Source organism: Silurus meridionalis, chromosome 16 (genome assembly GCF_014805685.1).
Source record: "Silurus meridionalis isolate SWU-2019-XX chromosome 16, ASM1480568v1, whole genome shotgun sequence".
Lineage (NCBI taxonomy): Eukaryota > Metazoa > Chordata > Actinopteri > Siluriformes > Siluridae > Silurus > Silurus meridionalis.
The window spans coordinates 12,097,269-12,114,890 of NC_060899.1; the positions used below are offsets into that span (position 1 = coordinate 12,097,269).

The following is a 17,622-nucleotide window of genomic DNA, read 5'->3' on the forward strand; positions in this document are numbered from 1 at the left end:
ACATGACTTTTTCAGCCATTTGATATATTTCTTGCCAAAACTGTTACCACGAAGTTGGAGGCACACAATGGTATAGGAGGAAATTCTCCCTTTCCTCGAACTAGGAGACCCAAACATTCTTTGACGTGAGCACAAATCTCTATAAGCACACACTAACATCTAGTGGAACATCTTCTCAGAAGAGTGGAGGTTACAATAACAGCAAATAAAGACTAAATGTGAAATTGGAAGTTCAAAAATCACATACAAATCTTATGGTCAGGTGTCCACACACTTTTGTTTATATAGGAATGGGCAAATATCAGGATCTAGATGAGCAAAAATGATAGACCTTGGAACCAAATTTGCAGCCAATGGAGGTTCTACCAAGTTCTGACCCAGAAAGGGTGCAAACTCAGACAAGCATCACAGTGCCACCTTTGCAGTAAAGGTTGTTTTGTGCATTTTGGTGTGTGCAGGGACAATACCACAGTTGGCCTCATCTGAGTTGTCCTGGCAGTCATTGTCTCCGTCACAGATGTAGGCAGGGTTCGTGCAGATGCCTGTGCCACACTGGAACTGTCCAGGCCGACATTTGAACTCGGCTAAAGAAAAAAAAAAACAAAGGAAACAATATTTTTTCTCTCTCGCATTCATCAATTCATTATATCTTTCTCTCCACATCTCTCTTTATCTATTCCTTGGCTGTGTTTGGTTCCTTATCCATTTATTTGGACACTTTCAATCTCTTTGTCCACCTGTCTCTCTCTCTCTGTCTGTCTGCCCATCCATCTGCCTTAATCTCTGCCAGTCCATCCATCTGTTCTCTGTCAGTCAGAATGTCTCTCTCTCTCTCTTTCTTTGAGTATCCATTTTTGTTCAGCCCTGCCGACAATTTGACTCTTTCTCAATCTCTGTCCCTTTCTCTCTCTGTCCCTCTCTCTTACCTGATATTTGGATTGTATTTGGGACACCTAGGGTGTGTTTAGGACAAAACTAAATGAGTTTGTCCCTTTCTTGCTGTATTTTGTTAGTGATTAGGTCAGGGGAAGTCATACTTATGAGTGGATATTTTTGGCAATGAGCACACAGTCTTTTTCTGTCTCCATGGTGAGACTCACTCACATGTCTAGGAACCGTCTCTTTATCACAATTCATACTCTGGTTAATATCAGAGATACACAGTGTGCATTATTGGTGTTCTCTTTTGTGCAGATTATAATCAAAGGGATTGAAAGTAATGCTTTTTTTAGGTAATCGGAATGTACTGAGTGCTGAAGTGCAGCCTAAAGTGAACAGATGTATGTACATTTTTTCTTTGGATGATAATTTTTGTTTTGGACAGCTTTCTATCTGTCTGTTCATTAATCTGTCTTAGCCAGTCCATCTGTCTAACTCTCTCTGTCCTTCTGGCAGTTCATCTGTCTCTTTCTTCCTCTCACTCAACCTGTCTATCTTTTACTGTCCTTCAGTCTGTCCTTCTCTCACCGCCCTTCCGACCACCTGTTTCAGGCCACTTTCTCTCGGTCTTTCTCTCCGCCGGGGTATTCATCTCCTGGTCTGTTCATCCGTCTCAGTAAGTCTATGCATTTCTCTCATTGAAGACTTTACTCACCGCAGTCAGCAGGCTCGTCTGAACGATCTCCACAGTCGTCTTCAGTGTCGCACTTCCACCAGAAGGGGATGCACTTATCATTCTTGCACACGAACTACACAAACAAAAAGTAAAAACGGCACAACTAATTACTTTCAGGAACATGTCAGTCTTCTTTTTTCCTTTTATATATACAAAGTATACATAAGTAAGAATAGATATACACACACATATACTTAAAAATACATGGCCTAGCCCATCAGGGGTAGTATACTATAATTTGTTTATACGCTGCGTAAGATCGGAAAATCGTAAAGCGGGGACTTCCTGTATTCATGAAGCAAGACAGACGTAACAGCGATGAGGAAAAACTCGCTCAAAAAACAAGGAAAAAAAAGAATAAATAAAAAATTGATAATTATAAATTTGAGAGAAACTCATTCCGCTGATGAGTGTAGGCCATCGCTAGGTTTCCTCTCATCCATGCCGTTTTTACCCTTCTGTACTTTATTCATAGATTTGGCACAGGTCTGAACAATACAAGAAGAAAAATCTGAACAAACATACACAGGGACAGATATATTATTTCGGACACACACCTGGCTGGCCGTGCAGTTAGAGAGGCACTGTTTCCCATCTGCAGCCAGGTAGAAGTTCGTGGGGCAGGCGCACTTGTAGCCTCCTCCAGGGGACAGCAGACACAAGTTACTGCAGCCTCCGTTGTCCACTTGACACGGGTGACTCTCCGCTGCAGACACAGGAAAATCCATCAATGCTTAGTACTAATTTTGTAGAGACGAACATGGAGATGATGTTGAATTTAAGTTGCTTCAAATGTATGTGAAATCTATAATTTACTTGATGCAGAGAATAAAAAATGAATGAAAGTATCCTTGTGGGCTTGTTTTTATTCTGTCTTTACTTTAATAGTAGCAGTAAATAGAATAATAGAATAATAGTGTAATATGATTTATGGCTCTGTTGTGTCTATCCCATAATAATATGGCTTTCGGTGGATTTATTTGTAGCTCGTTTGGAGGGGTGTGTGTGTGTGTGTGTGTGTGTGTGTGTGTGTGTTCCCTCACCCGGAGGCTGCCTGTACGGATGGTAGATGTGGATGTCCATAGGCCTGTGCAGCGTGCTGATCAGCACTGTCTTGTTGGTGCCCAGGGTTTTGTGAACTCTGTTGATGGACTTGGTCTCCCAGTCAGTCCAGTAAATGTAATCCTCGAACATAGTCATGGCGAAGATGTGTGGGATGTCGTGATTCAGCACTGCACGGGAAGACGATACGAGCGCAAAACACATGCTGAGCGACCCAAGCTAAATTCCTTCTCACACTGCATTCTTGTACATTCCACCACCATACATACATACATACATACATACATACATACATATATACACATAAATACACATTATATACATATATAGAGACATTCCGTACCAGTGTGCCTGTTGGTGCCGTCAAGGCTAGCAAAGGCGATGTAGTCCTCGCGGGCGTCGGCCCAGTAGATACGGTCATTGATGTAGTCCAGCGTGAGACCGTTAGGCCATGTGATCTTGTCCTTGATGATGACGCTGCGGTTTGTGCCGTCCATTCCAATGCGGCCGATGTGAGGCACATCTCCCCAATCTGACCAGTACAGATAACTGGACACACAAGCACAAATATTACCAACAAAACCCTCACTGTGAATAAAAAGGAATGTACTACAAGGTGGAATCAAAATGTCTTGAGACTAGCGTGCCACAGATGTGGTCGATTTCGCTGAATGTCCTCTCCCAGATGCCTTAAAACCTTAAAAATTCGGCACAATTGTTTGGATTGTTTTCATGTCCATGATGAAATCGCAGACGTTGTAATGATGCATCTGGTCAGAATCAGAATCAGCACCAGTTGCACAGCTCCTGATGTACACAGAACAATATCTTTTGGCACCCCGACTTATCAAGGTCGATGCTTCCTGTGACTGTGTGTGTGCAGCCCTGTGCTGCCATCTGCTGGCTGTTACAAAACTAGTCTCCAAACTTTTTGATAGCATCTCGTATATTTATCTCACATCGCACTCACCCATTGCGTACGTCCACAGCCACAGCTCGCGGCTCCCTCAGCCCGCTGTTGACCAGCATGCTCCGGTAAGCCCCGTTCAACTTGGAGACCTCGATGGTGTCTCTGCCCTTATCGCACCAATAAAGGTTGCCTCCGACCCAGTCCACCGCCAAACCATCCGGATTGCTCAGAGATGTCCGGTGCAGAACCTTCAACGGAGGCAGGGGCAAAGATTTATATGATTGATAAACACAACAGAGAAATGCCTGTGACTGTATTGTTGGATAGCAGAAACCTCCAACATACCTCAACATTGCTGCCATTCATGTGCATGCGGCGGATCATGCTGCCCTGCGTGGTCACGTCCGTCCAGTAGATCATCTGCTCTGCATAGTGATAGTCCAGTGCTACGGCGTTGTTTAAACCCTGAAACACAGCGAAATATATTCATTCGAAGAGAGTAAATGTGTGAAACTTGTGAGGACTTTTCTCAAGCATTATTTTTGGATTAAAAGGACATTTCTTGCCTGTTTGATGAGGGTGTAGTTGCTGCCATCGAGGTTGAGCTTCCTCAAGTAGTAGCGGTTAGCAAATAGCAGGAAAGCCTCCTCTTCTACAAAAGGAAATGTCCGGCCGAGCCAATTAGTGGTCATATTATATACCGGAAGTGAGAGTGGGTATTATACACTGATGAGGCATAACATTATGACCACCTGCCTAATATTGTGTTGGTCTCATAACTGCGATACTCTGTGTATTCTGATACCTTTAATTGTTCCTTCCTTGGACCACATCAACTTTAAGGACAAAAAGTTTACTTGCTGCCCAGGTATATACTAACAAGTGCCATGATAAAGAGATAATCAGTGGCATTCACTTCACCGGTCATAATGTTATGCCTGATGGGTGTACGTGTTTGTGTGTGTGATTTTTTTTTCCTGTACCCGATGAGGACTTGCAGCGTGTCACATCGTTAGCATGCACAGCATAACCTTCAACGCAGAAGCAGTGGAAGCTGCCGTAGCTGTTGACGCAGCGCTGAGAGCAAGGGTACGTTGTGGTGCACTCGTCCACATCCACACACGTCTTGCCATCATTCTTCAGTCGGAATCCAGGCTCGCATCGGCACTAATAAAAAAAAATAAATAAATAAATAAAAATAAATTCTGGGAAGATGTTCCACCAGATTTTGGAGTGTGCTCATGGAGATTTGCGCTCATTCAGCCACATGAGCATTAGATCTAATTCACCCCAAAGGTGTTCAACAGGGATGAAGCTAGAGCTCCATAGCAGGTCACTCAAAATCTCTATACAAGTGTGTACCAATACTTTTGACCATATATTGTGCATCTACCTATATGAAATTATACTATGCATCAATCTAGCTCCACCTATGTATCTATATTCACATGGCTCCATATCCACATACTGATAAGAAACTGGCCCATGGTTCATACAAAACTGCACGTGTACACAAAAAGCGCACGCACGCACCTTGTAGCCAATCTTGAGGTCCTCACAGAGCTGTGTGCAGCCACTCAGCTTGCTGTTGAGACACTCGTTGACGAAGCAGTTGTGCTCATCCGAGCCGTCCCCGCAGTCGTCCTTCCAGTCGCACAGCACGTCCTCGCTCACGCACTTCCCGTTGTTGCACATATGTGCCGAGTCATTACAGTGCTTCTCTGTGAACAGGCACACACACACACACACACACACACACACACACACACACACACACACGTGCAATTAGACTTTACCGATTCCCAAATGTAAAATGTTGCTAGCCCAAGCCAATACAACATATAATTGAGCATGTGATTGAAACAAAAAAGTTTTCTGGAATGTTCTTCAGTACTGGACAACTACATGCTTTGCTTTACCATCAACCGGAATCAGAATAGAACCTAGAATTATTAAGCTTTCGACACAAAACACAATTGAACTCAGTTAAATGGTTTGGTTTTCATTTGGGTTTCTGTAAAAGTGTAGACTGCTCAGTCAAAAAAAAAAGCTTAAAGAAAAGGGGGAAAAAAGCACATCTTGTACCTTGGGATGTGCAAGGAAGAGCTTAAACATTGCCCTTTATTTATTTTTTTTTTTTTTACATCCAGCCTAACACAGTTACTGGAGCCAAATGCTGGAAATCTTCACCTTGATCCCAGTGATCCCAAATGTCAGTCATGGAATTTGAAAACCCTCAGCTGACTGATCCACACACATCCAGTCATTATTTGAGACAAAATCCACGCTCGGAATCCTGGCTAACTGATTAGATGATTTATAAATCACTCGGACGTGAACGGGAGAGGATCTAATCCAAGTTATGACATAAGTGAATCACTGACCGTGGCTTAGTTGAGGCAACAACATATTTGCCAATATGAATGAATCAATTTAAAGAAAGATAACCGTGGTATAATCAAAATATCGTCCTCTCAAAAACAAACCCCTTAATGCATTCAAAAAATCCACGTACACTACTTCATATAATGGATAGCAGCCATTCACGATGCATTTAACATTTAAAACTCGTTTTTTGTATTCTAAGTGCGGAGAGAGTTTACCACCACCATCACCACACCATTATTCCAAGAAGGATCGAAAACGGAAGCTCGACGAAGCAGTCAATCTCATCAGGCAGGGGCGACGTTATCGAGGCAGCAAACTGGCCACCATCAACCCTTTCACCAGGTTTACACACTGCATTGCACAGCTGGATCTTAGCCAGCGATTTTTATGACCACAAGCTTTTGCGACTTCATGTATAGCTGCAGTGAAATCCTTTCCATTTTTACACAGATCGTATGACAGCAGGAATAATACATTGGGGGAAGAAATGCGATCAAAAAATATTTATATTGAAACAATTAAGTATAAGAATGTGAGCGTTAATAAAAACTTGAGATGCGCCGAGCCTACTGGAAATAAATGGATGAATTTATGACTAATTAGAATTTAAAATCCAAATACACAGCGGCATAAAGTCAGGGATATTCCACAGCTGGGTCGCATCATGATTTTGAGTAATGCAGATTATTATTTTTAACATTTGTGATCAACATTTGAACAGATTTTTGAATTTGAATACAATTTATGATATTGATTAAATTAATTAATCAATTGAATTGGCACAAATGAAATGAATCAAATGAAATTAACGGAAAAATTTGATTAAATAGTTTACCGTTGTTAGATCTTATTCGGATCATACAGATGTGTATGTAAATGTGTGTTTTTTGCATTGAATGTTTAATTTTCTAAAAGATATGATCTAATTAACGGTTCTACTTATTTCAGCATACTTTAACAAATGTCTTCATTCCTTCCATCCTTCATTCATTCACTTCCTCGATATGTGGAATTGCCAGGATTTTAGAATAGAAGAATAGAATAGCCTTTAGCCATGATATGGCACCCCTGGAGCACAGAGGGTTAAAAAGCCTTGCTTAAGGGCCGAAGAGTGGCAGCTTGGTGATACCGGGGCTTGAACCCCCGACCTTCCGATCAGTAACCCAGCGCCTTAACCACTGAGCTCCCACTCCTTTAAGATAAATTCTTGCAGCTGTACATAAAATGCTAAAGAACCCAAAAAGCTAGCGCTAGCAAGTTCCTGTTTTTAGCGGCTAACGATAGCGCTATGGATTCTTTAGCGTTTTCATGCATGGGCAAAACAAATCTTATTAATATATAATAATATTAATATTATTATTAATATAAAAAACACTCAAAAGTGCGAGGGGCGACTAAACAAACTTGCGGTCCGCCTATATATATTTAAATTATCCATTTAGCTTATTTGACTGTTTCGAGTGTGACTATAGATACAATTGTTTATAAGGCAGCACAAGAGTTTATGACTGATTTATCTAACCAGAGCTAGCTCTAATTCAAATTTTCGAACGTTCTTCTTTCATTCAGCCATCAGGATACGGTATTTAGCCTGCCCACAGTATGACAAATTATATACGTGTTTGTTGTTACCTGGCTCTGTACAGCGTAGGTTCTTGGGGGCTTCATCCGAGTGGTCATGACAGTCAAACTCGCCATCGCATTCCCAGCTTTTCTGCTTCAGGCACTGGCCGTTATCACAGCGGTAATCATTGGGTGCACAAGTAGGGTACTCTGTTACAGAGGAGAAACGGTGACTAATCAGTAAATCTAAACATAAAAACATCTCCCTAAAAAGTTATCCTTTATCTGCACAATTCGAGCATCAACAGCATGATGAAATGGGGTCCTGTAGTCTCGAGGTGTGAAGCACATGATCAAAATGCGGTGAGGATAATGAGAGCACCAATAAGCACACGGACGTACTCACCGCATTCGGGAGACTCGTCAGAACCGTCCCGGCAATCTATGTCGTGATCGCACACGAAATGCTTGGGGATGCACTGCTTGTTCTGGCACTGGAACTCTGTGTCATCACAGGTCTTATTGTTTGCTAGAAATAGACACAAGGATGTATAAAGTGTGGATTGGGAGGAAAAAAAAAGGATTAATGGCAAAAAGGACCTGTGTGGATACTTACTGCAGCCAGCCTGCACACCCTCATCAGCTCCATCTGGACAGTCTTTGTCCCCGTCACACTTCCAACGCTGGGGCACGCAGTGGGACCCGGGGCAGTGGAACGCTTCAGGACTGCACGTCTTCGAACCTGGAAAGCAATTTGTGAATAATGGGTGGAGCTAGAAGAAACAAGCTGGTGCTTAGCCACGCCCCCAGTCCCACAAAAACCATGTGGAAAAAAATTTGGAAAAATAAGGAACAGCTTCATTAGAGGTCCCTAAATAGCTGTATAAGGCTTAGAACTCTATTGTACAATAAATGCGATCATTTCTCATGATACTATAAGCTTTAACAAGAACTTTAAAAATAAAACTGCATCAGGTGAGCAGATTACTGAGTCATGTTTTCTAATCATGAATAAGAAGAACCATGGCGACTTTCATTTTATTTAGATGTTTTGGAAAAACGCGACGTTGGTTTTCGACCCACGTCCCTCAGTCAAGTTAGATTTGTGTCTGCATTAGACCGAGTGAATTTATAGAAAGCCACAAATAGTTCGAAATCTATGCGGTTGCAGATTCGAAAAAAATAAATGATCCAATCAGAACAGAGAATTCATGTGTTGTATAAAAATATTATAGTTAATAATCGCATTGACTTTAAAAAAAAATAGCATGTATCTGCCAGTGCATTTTACTTGGTATGTTCCTTTTTTCTACTGTTATGACAAATCACCCAGTTGGCATCTTCCATTAGTGCACCATCAACCGAACCCCTCCCACAACCAGCCACCCACACAAGCACAATTCTGACTCACTGCATCGGCTGTCCTCATCTGTGCCATCTCCACAATCATCTGTACCGTCACACACCCAGGAGCTGAAGATGCAGCGATGATTCCCGCACTCGAACTGTGTCGGCGAGCAAAACTTATCTACACAGACGGGAACAAATGCGGTGTGAGATAATACTAATCATCAGACAATATGACCGTTTGAAAAGTGAGCTATAGTCGCTCAGATTTAGCTGTGCCACCGAACCGCAATGAGTCTCGTCCGTTCCATTTTCACAGTCGTTCTCTTTGTCGCATGTCCAGCTCATGGGAATACAGCGGCCGCTGGGACAGGCAAAGAAGTTCACAGGACATTTCAGCTTCCTCTTTTCTGGAACATGGACACATTAATGAATGAATGAATGAATGTTCGCTCTGGGTAGACTATTGTGCTTGGATATTGTGCGTGTGAGGTACTTGCGTCTGACCTGGACAGTTCCTCTCGTCTGAAAAGTCGCCGCAGTCGTTTGAGCCGTCGCATTGCCAAGACGGTGCGTAGCACAGTGTGGTGAATTCGCATTTCTGGAAGGTCACGCCTTTAACTCCTAACTGGTAGTAGCTGAAGCAATCGGTTGGGCCTGAGGGAGAGTGTAAAGTGTTCAGGACTAAATGACGGTCTTGCTTTATATCTTGCTGATCTCCTAGCTATATAGCTCCTATAGCCCATCCTGAGCAGGGATACTTGCACATCAGACAATTGGATGGATTTAACTTTTTAATAGTGCTCTACAGATCATAAAATATATTACAGCTATGTGTTAAAAATGTACATATCTAGCTTATCATATCTTCTTGTGTAACAAATGAGAAATACATACTGCAATTTATTTCATCACTGGCGTCCTCACAGTCTACCACTTGGTTACAGCGGCTCAAGTTGGAGATGCAGGAACCGTCCTTACATTGAAACTCTGACGCACTGCACAGGGTCACTAGAGAAGTGTGATAAAACACACACATATAACTGTACAATATATATTAGGGGTGTAACAGTACACGTATTCTGCCCAAACAGTTTCGGTACAGGACTTTCAGTACAGTGCACATGTGTACTGAATGCAAACTTTATTTTACGTGCAGAACATCACGTACATATTAAGTGGCGGACCGCAAGTTTGTTAAGTGTCTCTGCCTCAAACTTTGGGGGCGGTGTGACTGTAGATACCCGAATCCTAATAATTCCGCATATTGATGGTGTGAATAAATGAATGAAGAACGGAGGGAAGGAAGACATTAATTTATGGATAGGAATAATCTTGTTTGTCACATTTGTTAAAGTAAGCTGAAATAAGTACAACATACTGTATCTTTAGAAAATATTATATTAAATGCAAAAAAACAAACAAATAATAAAAAAAAAAAACACACACACACACATAAATATATATATATATATATATATATATATATATATATATATATATATATATATATATATATATATATATATATAATTATTATTATAATTTTTTTTTAAGCCAAGCAGGTATTTTATTGAAAAAAAAAGTTACATGTAAACTGTGTCCACAAATGTTAATAATAATAATAAACAACGTTAATAAAGACAAGCAATTTAATGATTTTCTTTTCTTCCTTCTAACTGTACTGAAATTGAACCGAATTGTAAACCGAGGTATGAGCCGAACTGTGAATGTTGTGTACCGTTTCACTTTAGTATATAGTTGCAGACCTGTCAACCCTTTAGCAATAGTGAGTAGTATAGGTTAAGATTAGAATGCTACAATTATTGTGTTGCACCATGACTCCACATCTACATACACACACACACACACACACACACACACACACACACACACACTCTCTGCACTTACAGTTGCAGGGCCGCTCGTCTGACCGGTCTCCACAGTCGTCTGTGCCATCGCACCAGGAGCTGTGTTTGATGCAGCGTCCATTGAGGCAGCGCCTGTAACCCTTCTTGCATCCACGATTCGCTACAGCAAACACGTCATATCAGAAATGCATCGACACACATTTACATACAAAGATACACTCGCAGTTATGAGTGGAAAAAAAAAAAAAGGGAAGATTTCACTGGTGTGCAAAGACGTTCACATGTCCACACTTACAACAGTAGGACGGCTTCTCGTCGGATTTGTCTTTGCAGTGAGCGCGGCCGTCACACGTCAGGCTGTAGTTGATGCAGTCGCCATTGCCGCACTCAAACTCATCCACGCTGTGACATGTCGTGTTCTCAGCTGGGAGACAAAGCACACACTGCCATTCGGACCGGCTTCTCGTATGTAATTATTTTCACGGGTACAGAAGAATCAGCATGGGTATTAGCGTGTGTGTGTGTGTGTGTGTGTGTGTGTGTGTGTTTGCCTTACCGACGCACACGTTGCCCTCCACCAGTTTGCGGTCCCCACGGCAGCTGCAGTTGACCCGGCCCTCTGAGGTGAGCAGACACAGATCCTCACAGCCGCCATTGTTGGTGTGGCACGGAGAGAACTCACCTGCGCCGCATACAAAGCAAAGATCAGCTTTTATCTCCATCAGCTTTTATGCTATTAACTAGAGGTCGACCGATTCAGTTGCTGAAATCTGAAAAAATACCATATATCCATAACAGATAGTTTTTCCGGGTTGCTTCCGAAGAAATCCGCTGGCATTCTACAGTATAAGACCAGCCTCTACAGGCAAATCACTGATGCCACGTGCTGTTTGCGGGCATGTTTTATGATGCCAAGTGGAGCCAACCAATACTGCTTTCTCCATTAAAATTTGAGGCTTCTTAACTTTGAATATTAAAACAGAACTAGATCATGTCATAATTGAATGATGCTTAATACTTATAAATATAATTGATATTAAAATTTAATTCATTTAGCATATTTTAATGATTGAGTACTGTTTTCTTTTGTAATAAAGTTCAGTACATCTTATTCCGTATTCATAATATTGGTTGTATTTAATGGTTTATTAATGGGCTGATTAAACGGTTATCTGTAAAATACACTATCGATCGACCTCTTAACATTATTACTGTTAACATTCAAATTATTGTTTGAGTCAACGAACAGCTGTTTGCGTCCTGGGCCACGGCGATTATGCCCATGGGCTGCTGGGGAATGTCGGCGCGCAGCACTTTCATATCTTTGCCGAATTTATCCGCTCGGAGCACAGCTCTGCGCACCCAGTCGGTCCAGAAGATATATTCTCCATACATGGCCAGGCCGAATGGATGTACCGGCTCGTTCTTTAAGACAACCTACACAAAAATCACAAAGTGCGCTGTAAATATACTGAAACAAATATACATTTCTATAACTCTTTTCATAATTCTGAAATATTCTCATACATGCACACAAACGGCTTCTTGCTACGTTTCTCTAATACACATAAATACAGACACAGGAGCACTCACGAAACGGTTGGTGCCGTCATACTCGCAGCGTTCGATCTTATCCAGCGTGGCATCTGAGAAGTAAATCTTCTCGGCACGGTGGTCTATCGCAAGGCCGTTTGGCGCGCGGATGCTGTTGCCCACAATCACCAGCACGTTAGCCCCAGACAGAGATGAGCGCATGATGCTGGGAGCAAACTCGTTCCAATTTGTCCAGAACATCAGCCTAAAAAGCATGGCGTGGTGATTAAAATTTGTGAACAGATTAAAGAAATGGTGATGTCTAAACATAGATAGTGTGATGTATTTAGCAGAGGGAAAAATGTATCCAATTATGTAGCTAGGCCACGTCAGCAGTACATACCAAGGATGGAACTAAGAGCTGTAAAAACCAGTTCAATGCAGATCTAAGCTTTAAACCAGAGTAGAATGCTCACCCTTGGCACTCGTCTAAAGCAAAAGCTCTGGGGTGGTCTACTCCAGACATGGTGACCACTGTATCCCTGTTGAAGGCACCACTGCGTGTCTGGTCCACTGTGTGGCGAGTAATAGTGGAAGTGGTGTAGCTGGTCCAGTAGAGTGTGTCCCAACCCCTGTGATATGCCAATCCCTCGACTGAGCCCACATCTAAGACGAAAAAGACACAGGGATTGAAATGACATAAAGCAGATCATTGGCAAGGAAAGCAATTACTTTATAATTAAATAACGTGATGTTTGGATTGTGAGCTTCAGAATTTATGTTCTGGTAAATTAGCCATCACAACAACAATCTCATGCTTGCTACAAATGACTAAATCACTTTTCCCTGGTACAAAAACAGTCTAGTTTGCAGCAGAGCCTTCAGCAGTCAGCATGCCTTTATTTGTCGGTGTGCTGGTGCTGTTTGCATTGTATGTGTGTACAGGGGTTATTTCATGGATGGTTTGCTTATACCCACACACTCACCTGCTCTGTTGTCAAGTCATCCCTATATTCAAGCCTAGTTCTCAGTTTCAGAGTGAAGCAACGCTGCAACACTCGAGGTTTTAATAGGTCCTATAGATCGGTCGTTCTTTAAACCACAGTGTTTCCACTGGTTAATAGATGAAGGAGAACACCAGCCATAAAGGTTTTATGAGTGAAATTTGTACCGTATCTCAGTCCTTATCTGCTGACGTCACTTAGATAAAGGCCCGTGACTGTGATTGCCCAGCCATAAAAAGACAAGACATAGCAAAAAGCCTTAAAAAAAAACACGGAGGTAGCATAAGGAAGCAGATCAAATACCCGATCTGAACAGGACTGGTCAAAATCTTGCATTGAAGGCTGCAAATGTTTTTGCTGTAAACTCCGCAATCAAATCAACCCTCAGAATTAGAAATGGAGTTAAAACAAGTTTACAGCCGATTAAAAGGGTGTCCCTGAAAAGTCAATACATCAGAAAAAGGATATAAAGACACCGTGCCTTTCAACAAGACTCCTATAATGAAGTCATTTCATTCATCAGATAGAAAGAGGATAAGAAGGTGCACAAAATGATCATTCTTCCCAAACAGGTTCTGGAATTCCAGCGCAGAGATAAGAAGTAATACTCCTGAAGAGGCTTTATATTGACAGCATAGATGGACCGATATGGTAGAGCAAAAAAAAATTGATTGTTCTCACCAATGCTCAGCTTGGACTTGGAAAGCTGTGTTCTGTAAGGTTGACTGGTTTCACAAAATCAATAACAAGCAGCATTTGCGGTCCAGCTGTCAGATTTATGATCCACTGATCTGTGATCTCTGACATCAACCGTTTCACATTGAACTCAAAAACAGGTTCGATTCGGTGGCTTTTCATTCATGAGAAATTCAGTTTGGAAAGTCTTCCCTAAGCAAAATAAAAGGATTTAAAAAAAAAAAAGAGCTCGAACCTTTAAAATGTCTGAAGGAAAGTGTGGCCTTCGACAATCAGGGACATTTTAACGCCATGTGTCCAGCTCCCATTTTGTTGGTAAATGCAAATAAATTCAGCATTTATTCATTATGCTCATTCTGAAGCTCTACTTAGTGCTGCAGTGTGTGAGGGTGGGTGCAGGTGGGTGTTGAGTCTTAAGCAGCTTCGGCTCTAATGGTGGGAGGAGCTGTAACCTCTGTTACATCAAGTCACCGTGCAGTTCATCACAGTCCTCGTTATCAGACCTTACCCGTTCGGAGCAATGGATTACCTCTGCAGCATCGTGGCTTGAAGAGAACAGATTGAATGGCAGCCAAAGCTGGGTACCAAAGATGGACTGGGATTTGCAGAAAGCTCTAGTGCCCATACTAGACACAGTCATTATAGTTATTGGACTTCTGGGCCACTCATTGGTAATCTTCATCTTGGTAAGGAGGAGGCGGAAGACGGCGTCGCAGGCTTTTCATGGCACCGATACGCTACTCCTAGCCTTGAGCGCATCGGACATACTGCTTCTACTCTCTTTGCCTTTCCACACAGCCGCAATTGCGCTTGGCAACTGGCCTTTCGGTAGTGTCCTATGCAAAGCTGTCAGCTTCCTGGGAGTGGCCTGTAACACTGTTAGTGCGTTCACGCTAGCTGCACTAGCAGTAACACGTTATCTGACAGTGGTACACCCAACCTTAGCATACCGCTCTAGGATAAAGCGCTGGCTCCACGTCTTAGCAGTTCTGCTTTGGGGACCGGCTACAGCGTTGGCTGCTCCACAGTTTGCCTTCCGCAATGTGGGCACATACGCTGTAACACACTGCTTCGCCTTCCTCAACGACATCAGCCAGATGGTCTACAGCACGGCTCTTTTTTTGTTCAGCTTCGTCCTGCCTCTCCTGGTCATCGTCATCATGTATGCCAAACTTTACAGGTTCCTGCGCAGGGCTAGCATGCAGGGGAACGCTCTGCAGTCGCAGCGCTACCAAAAGCAGGTGACCCAAACCACTGCCTTGCTTGTAGTTGTGTTTACAGTCTGCTGGCTGCCTTCGTATATAGTCATGTTCTGCCGAATCGGTCAGAGTGTCAACAGCACAAACAGTTTGCGCTCTCTAGCTTTGTTGGCGCGGTTAATGGCCACATCCTCGTCTATGGTCAACCCGCTTCTATATGCCTTTGTGTCAAGGAAGTTCCGCCGGGAGCTGCTAGGAAAGGCTCGGTGTAGGAACTGTTTGGTGGTGCGCTGGCTTGTATTCTGCCCAGAAAGGAGCAGGGACATTGTACACCCATTTAACCCCGCAGAATCGGACACTCCACCTCCATAATGGACGCAAAAGACACCCTCAATCTGTGATTACGTTTTACTGACCCTTGCATGGTCTTTTAAATCAGTATGCAACTGGGAATCAAACAGGGGACAACATTTTTTTTTTACAACAGAGCTGTAATAGGAAACCATAAAAAGATGGAAAAGTAGCTCAGTTTAATGATATTTATTCACGAGTCACATTCAATGTGTACATACCGTATCACTGACATCCTTTGCACAGAGACTCCGGGACAATACGGCATTTATGTCTATTTACCTTATGACACATAAATAGCTGCCTTGCTCTATTTTTGAAAGTTTGAATACCCCATTGCCCACAAGCACCTAACATCAGTGTTTACAGTCCAGTTAAAAAAATATGGCTCTGTGCATTTAGTACTGCATCTACTGTATTGACTGGAAACAATTTGAACTATAAATAGTGTAATGGGATCTGCTAAGAACGAATATGAGGAAGGCGATAAGGAAAACAGGTCATTTATCTTGTATAAGAAAATTTTTGATTTCATATTTTAGATGAGTATCAAGTATCCAAGTGCAACCTTAAGCAGTATTTAACCCTAAAACCTTTACAGATATCCCTTCAAAATTCAGCTCTAAATGTGTTTTTGGAGGTGTTTGACATGACGACGACTCCTACCTGCTCAATTGAGCGCTTAAGGTGTTTTTTTTTTTTCCCGAAACCACGTAGCTGAGAACATATATCAAAAAAGTGTTCTATGCCAACAGAATCAGATCGCGCTTACTTTCAACGATGGTCTTGCGCCCCGAGCCGTCATCATTGATTTGCTGAATGTTCCCGAAGTGGATATCGCTAAAGAAGATGCGGTTGGCTCCTTTGCCGCCGTCACCTCGGTGGTCAAAGGTCAGAGCGATGACGTTTCTCATGTGATCCGGGTCCTCGAAAGGTTTGATGGGGGCATTGAGGTTGGTCTCATCCGACAGGTGTATGCTCTTCAGTATGGTGCGCTCCGAGTAAAGTAGGTAGCCGTCGTAGTCGCGGCACGTGCGCCCATCTTCAGCCAGCATGCCATGGGCGCAGGCGCAGGTGCGTGCTCCGTTGCCGCGGTACAGACATAGCTGCTCACAACCACCGTTTTTGTCCTTGCAGATGTTGGTGCCTGTGAGGGGGAGCAGGAAAGAAAATAAGCTTGCTTGGGCTTTGGGGGAAATCTAAAGCATTAATATTAATAAAAGATTTATGTGCACATCTAAAAGTTTTCACTAACATGTCTTTTGAGTTTAACTTTACTTATTATTATTGTTATTATTATGTTGCCATACCTTGCTGTCTGGCTCGGTTGAAGACTTTAATATCCTTGAGCTGCACCCCAATGCCTTTTCTTAGGTACACCATGTCAGTGGCATTGTTCTTATTTCCTCTCTTAATGGAGCCATTTGCATGTGTTCTGGATCATACAGAAGACGGTTTGTTTATTTAAGTGCTCATAAGATTTATAACAACAACTTCAGAATAAAGCGAGACTGATGTACCGGTCACTCCAGTAGATGTAGTTCTCAAACACAGACACAGCAAACATATCCATGTTATGAACTGCCAGGACCAGCTCCCTGTTCGCACCGGTTTCCAGGTTAATACGCTCGATTTTGTCTGTACGAGCATCACACCAGTAGAGCAGACCTTCCTGTATTTGTGCACATACACACCAAAGTTAGTCAGATTTACAGTGTTATGTGAGAGAGAAAGTTATTTGGAATACAGTAATCCCCCGTTTATCATGGTGGTTACGTTCCAAAACCACCAGCGATAATCGAAAAATAATCAAAATTTTATATATACTGTAGTGTACTGTATTACCATTTTACTTCATTTTATAATAAATAATTCTATTTTTATTTATAAATTTCATTATTTCTACATAAAACTCCGTAAAAATGGTCTATCATGCAATCCACGAGAGACTGGGAAATTCTAACTAATTAGTTATGTGGCAAATGCAATCGGCGATAAACCGAGGGCACGAGATTCTAACCGCGGTAAAGCGGGGGATTACTGTATTTTTTAAAGATTAAACAATGTATGTGTTTCATAAATG

At 42.2% G+C, this 17,622-nt stretch overlaps 1 protein-coding gene across 3 annotated transcripts in view; it reads right to left on the reverse strand.

Annotated features, from left to right (window-relative positions):
• Window positions 1–17,622, reverse strand: part of lrp1ab (low density lipoprotein receptor-related protein 1Ab) — a 120,604-nt gene that overhangs the window by 15,272 nt on the left and 87,710 nt on the right. For all 3 annotated transcript variants that reach the window (XM_046869194.1, XM_046869193.1, XM_046869195.1), the window contains exons 39-64: window positions 17,060–17,211; window positions 16,850–16,974; window positions 16,312–16,686; window positions 12,766–12,955; window positions 12,350–12,554; window positions 12,004–12,193; window positions 11,313–11,438; window positions 11,052–11,180; window positions 10,797–10,916; window positions 9,783–9,896; window positions 9,393–9,542; window positions 9,173–9,295; window positions 8,950–9,066; window positions 8,155–8,280; window positions 7,945–8,067; window positions 7,608–7,748; window positions 5,121–5,308; window positions 4,571–4,754; window positions 4,154–4,239; window positions 3,933–4,052; window positions 3,648–3,835; window positions 3,021–3,226; window positions 2,659–2,847; window positions 2,173–2,321; window positions 1,595–1,688; window positions 468–584 (exon numbers count right to left, since the gene is read on the reverse strand). In XM_046869194.1, coding sequence (XP_046725150.1) covers window positions 468–584; window positions 1,595–1,688; window positions 2,173–2,321; window positions 2,659–2,847; window positions 3,021–3,226; window positions 3,648–3,835; window positions 3,933–4,052; window positions 4,154–4,239; window positions 4,571–4,754; window positions 5,121–5,308; window positions 7,608–7,748; window positions 7,945–8,067; window positions 8,155–8,280; window positions 8,950–9,066; window positions 9,173–9,295; window positions 9,393–9,542; window positions 9,783–9,896; window positions 10,797–10,916; window positions 11,052–11,180; window positions 11,313–11,438; window positions 12,004–12,193; window positions 12,350–12,554; window positions 12,766–12,955; window positions 16,312–16,686; window positions 16,850–16,974; window positions 17,060–17,211 — 4,027 coding nt within the window. The remainder of the gene's footprint in view (window positions 1–467; window positions 585–1,594; window positions 1,689–2,172; window positions 2,322–2,658; window positions 2,848–3,020; window positions 3,227–3,647; window positions 3,836–3,932; window positions 4,053–4,153; window positions 4,240–4,570; window positions 4,755–5,120; window positions 5,309–7,607; window positions 7,749–7,944; window positions 8,068–8,154; window positions 8,281–8,949; window positions 9,067–9,172; window positions 9,296–9,392; window positions 9,543–9,782; window positions 9,897–10,796; window positions 10,917–11,051; window positions 11,181–11,312; window positions 11,439–12,003; window positions 12,194–12,349; window positions 12,555–12,765; window positions 12,956–16,311; window positions 16,687–16,849; window positions 16,975–17,059; window positions 17,212–17,622) is intronic.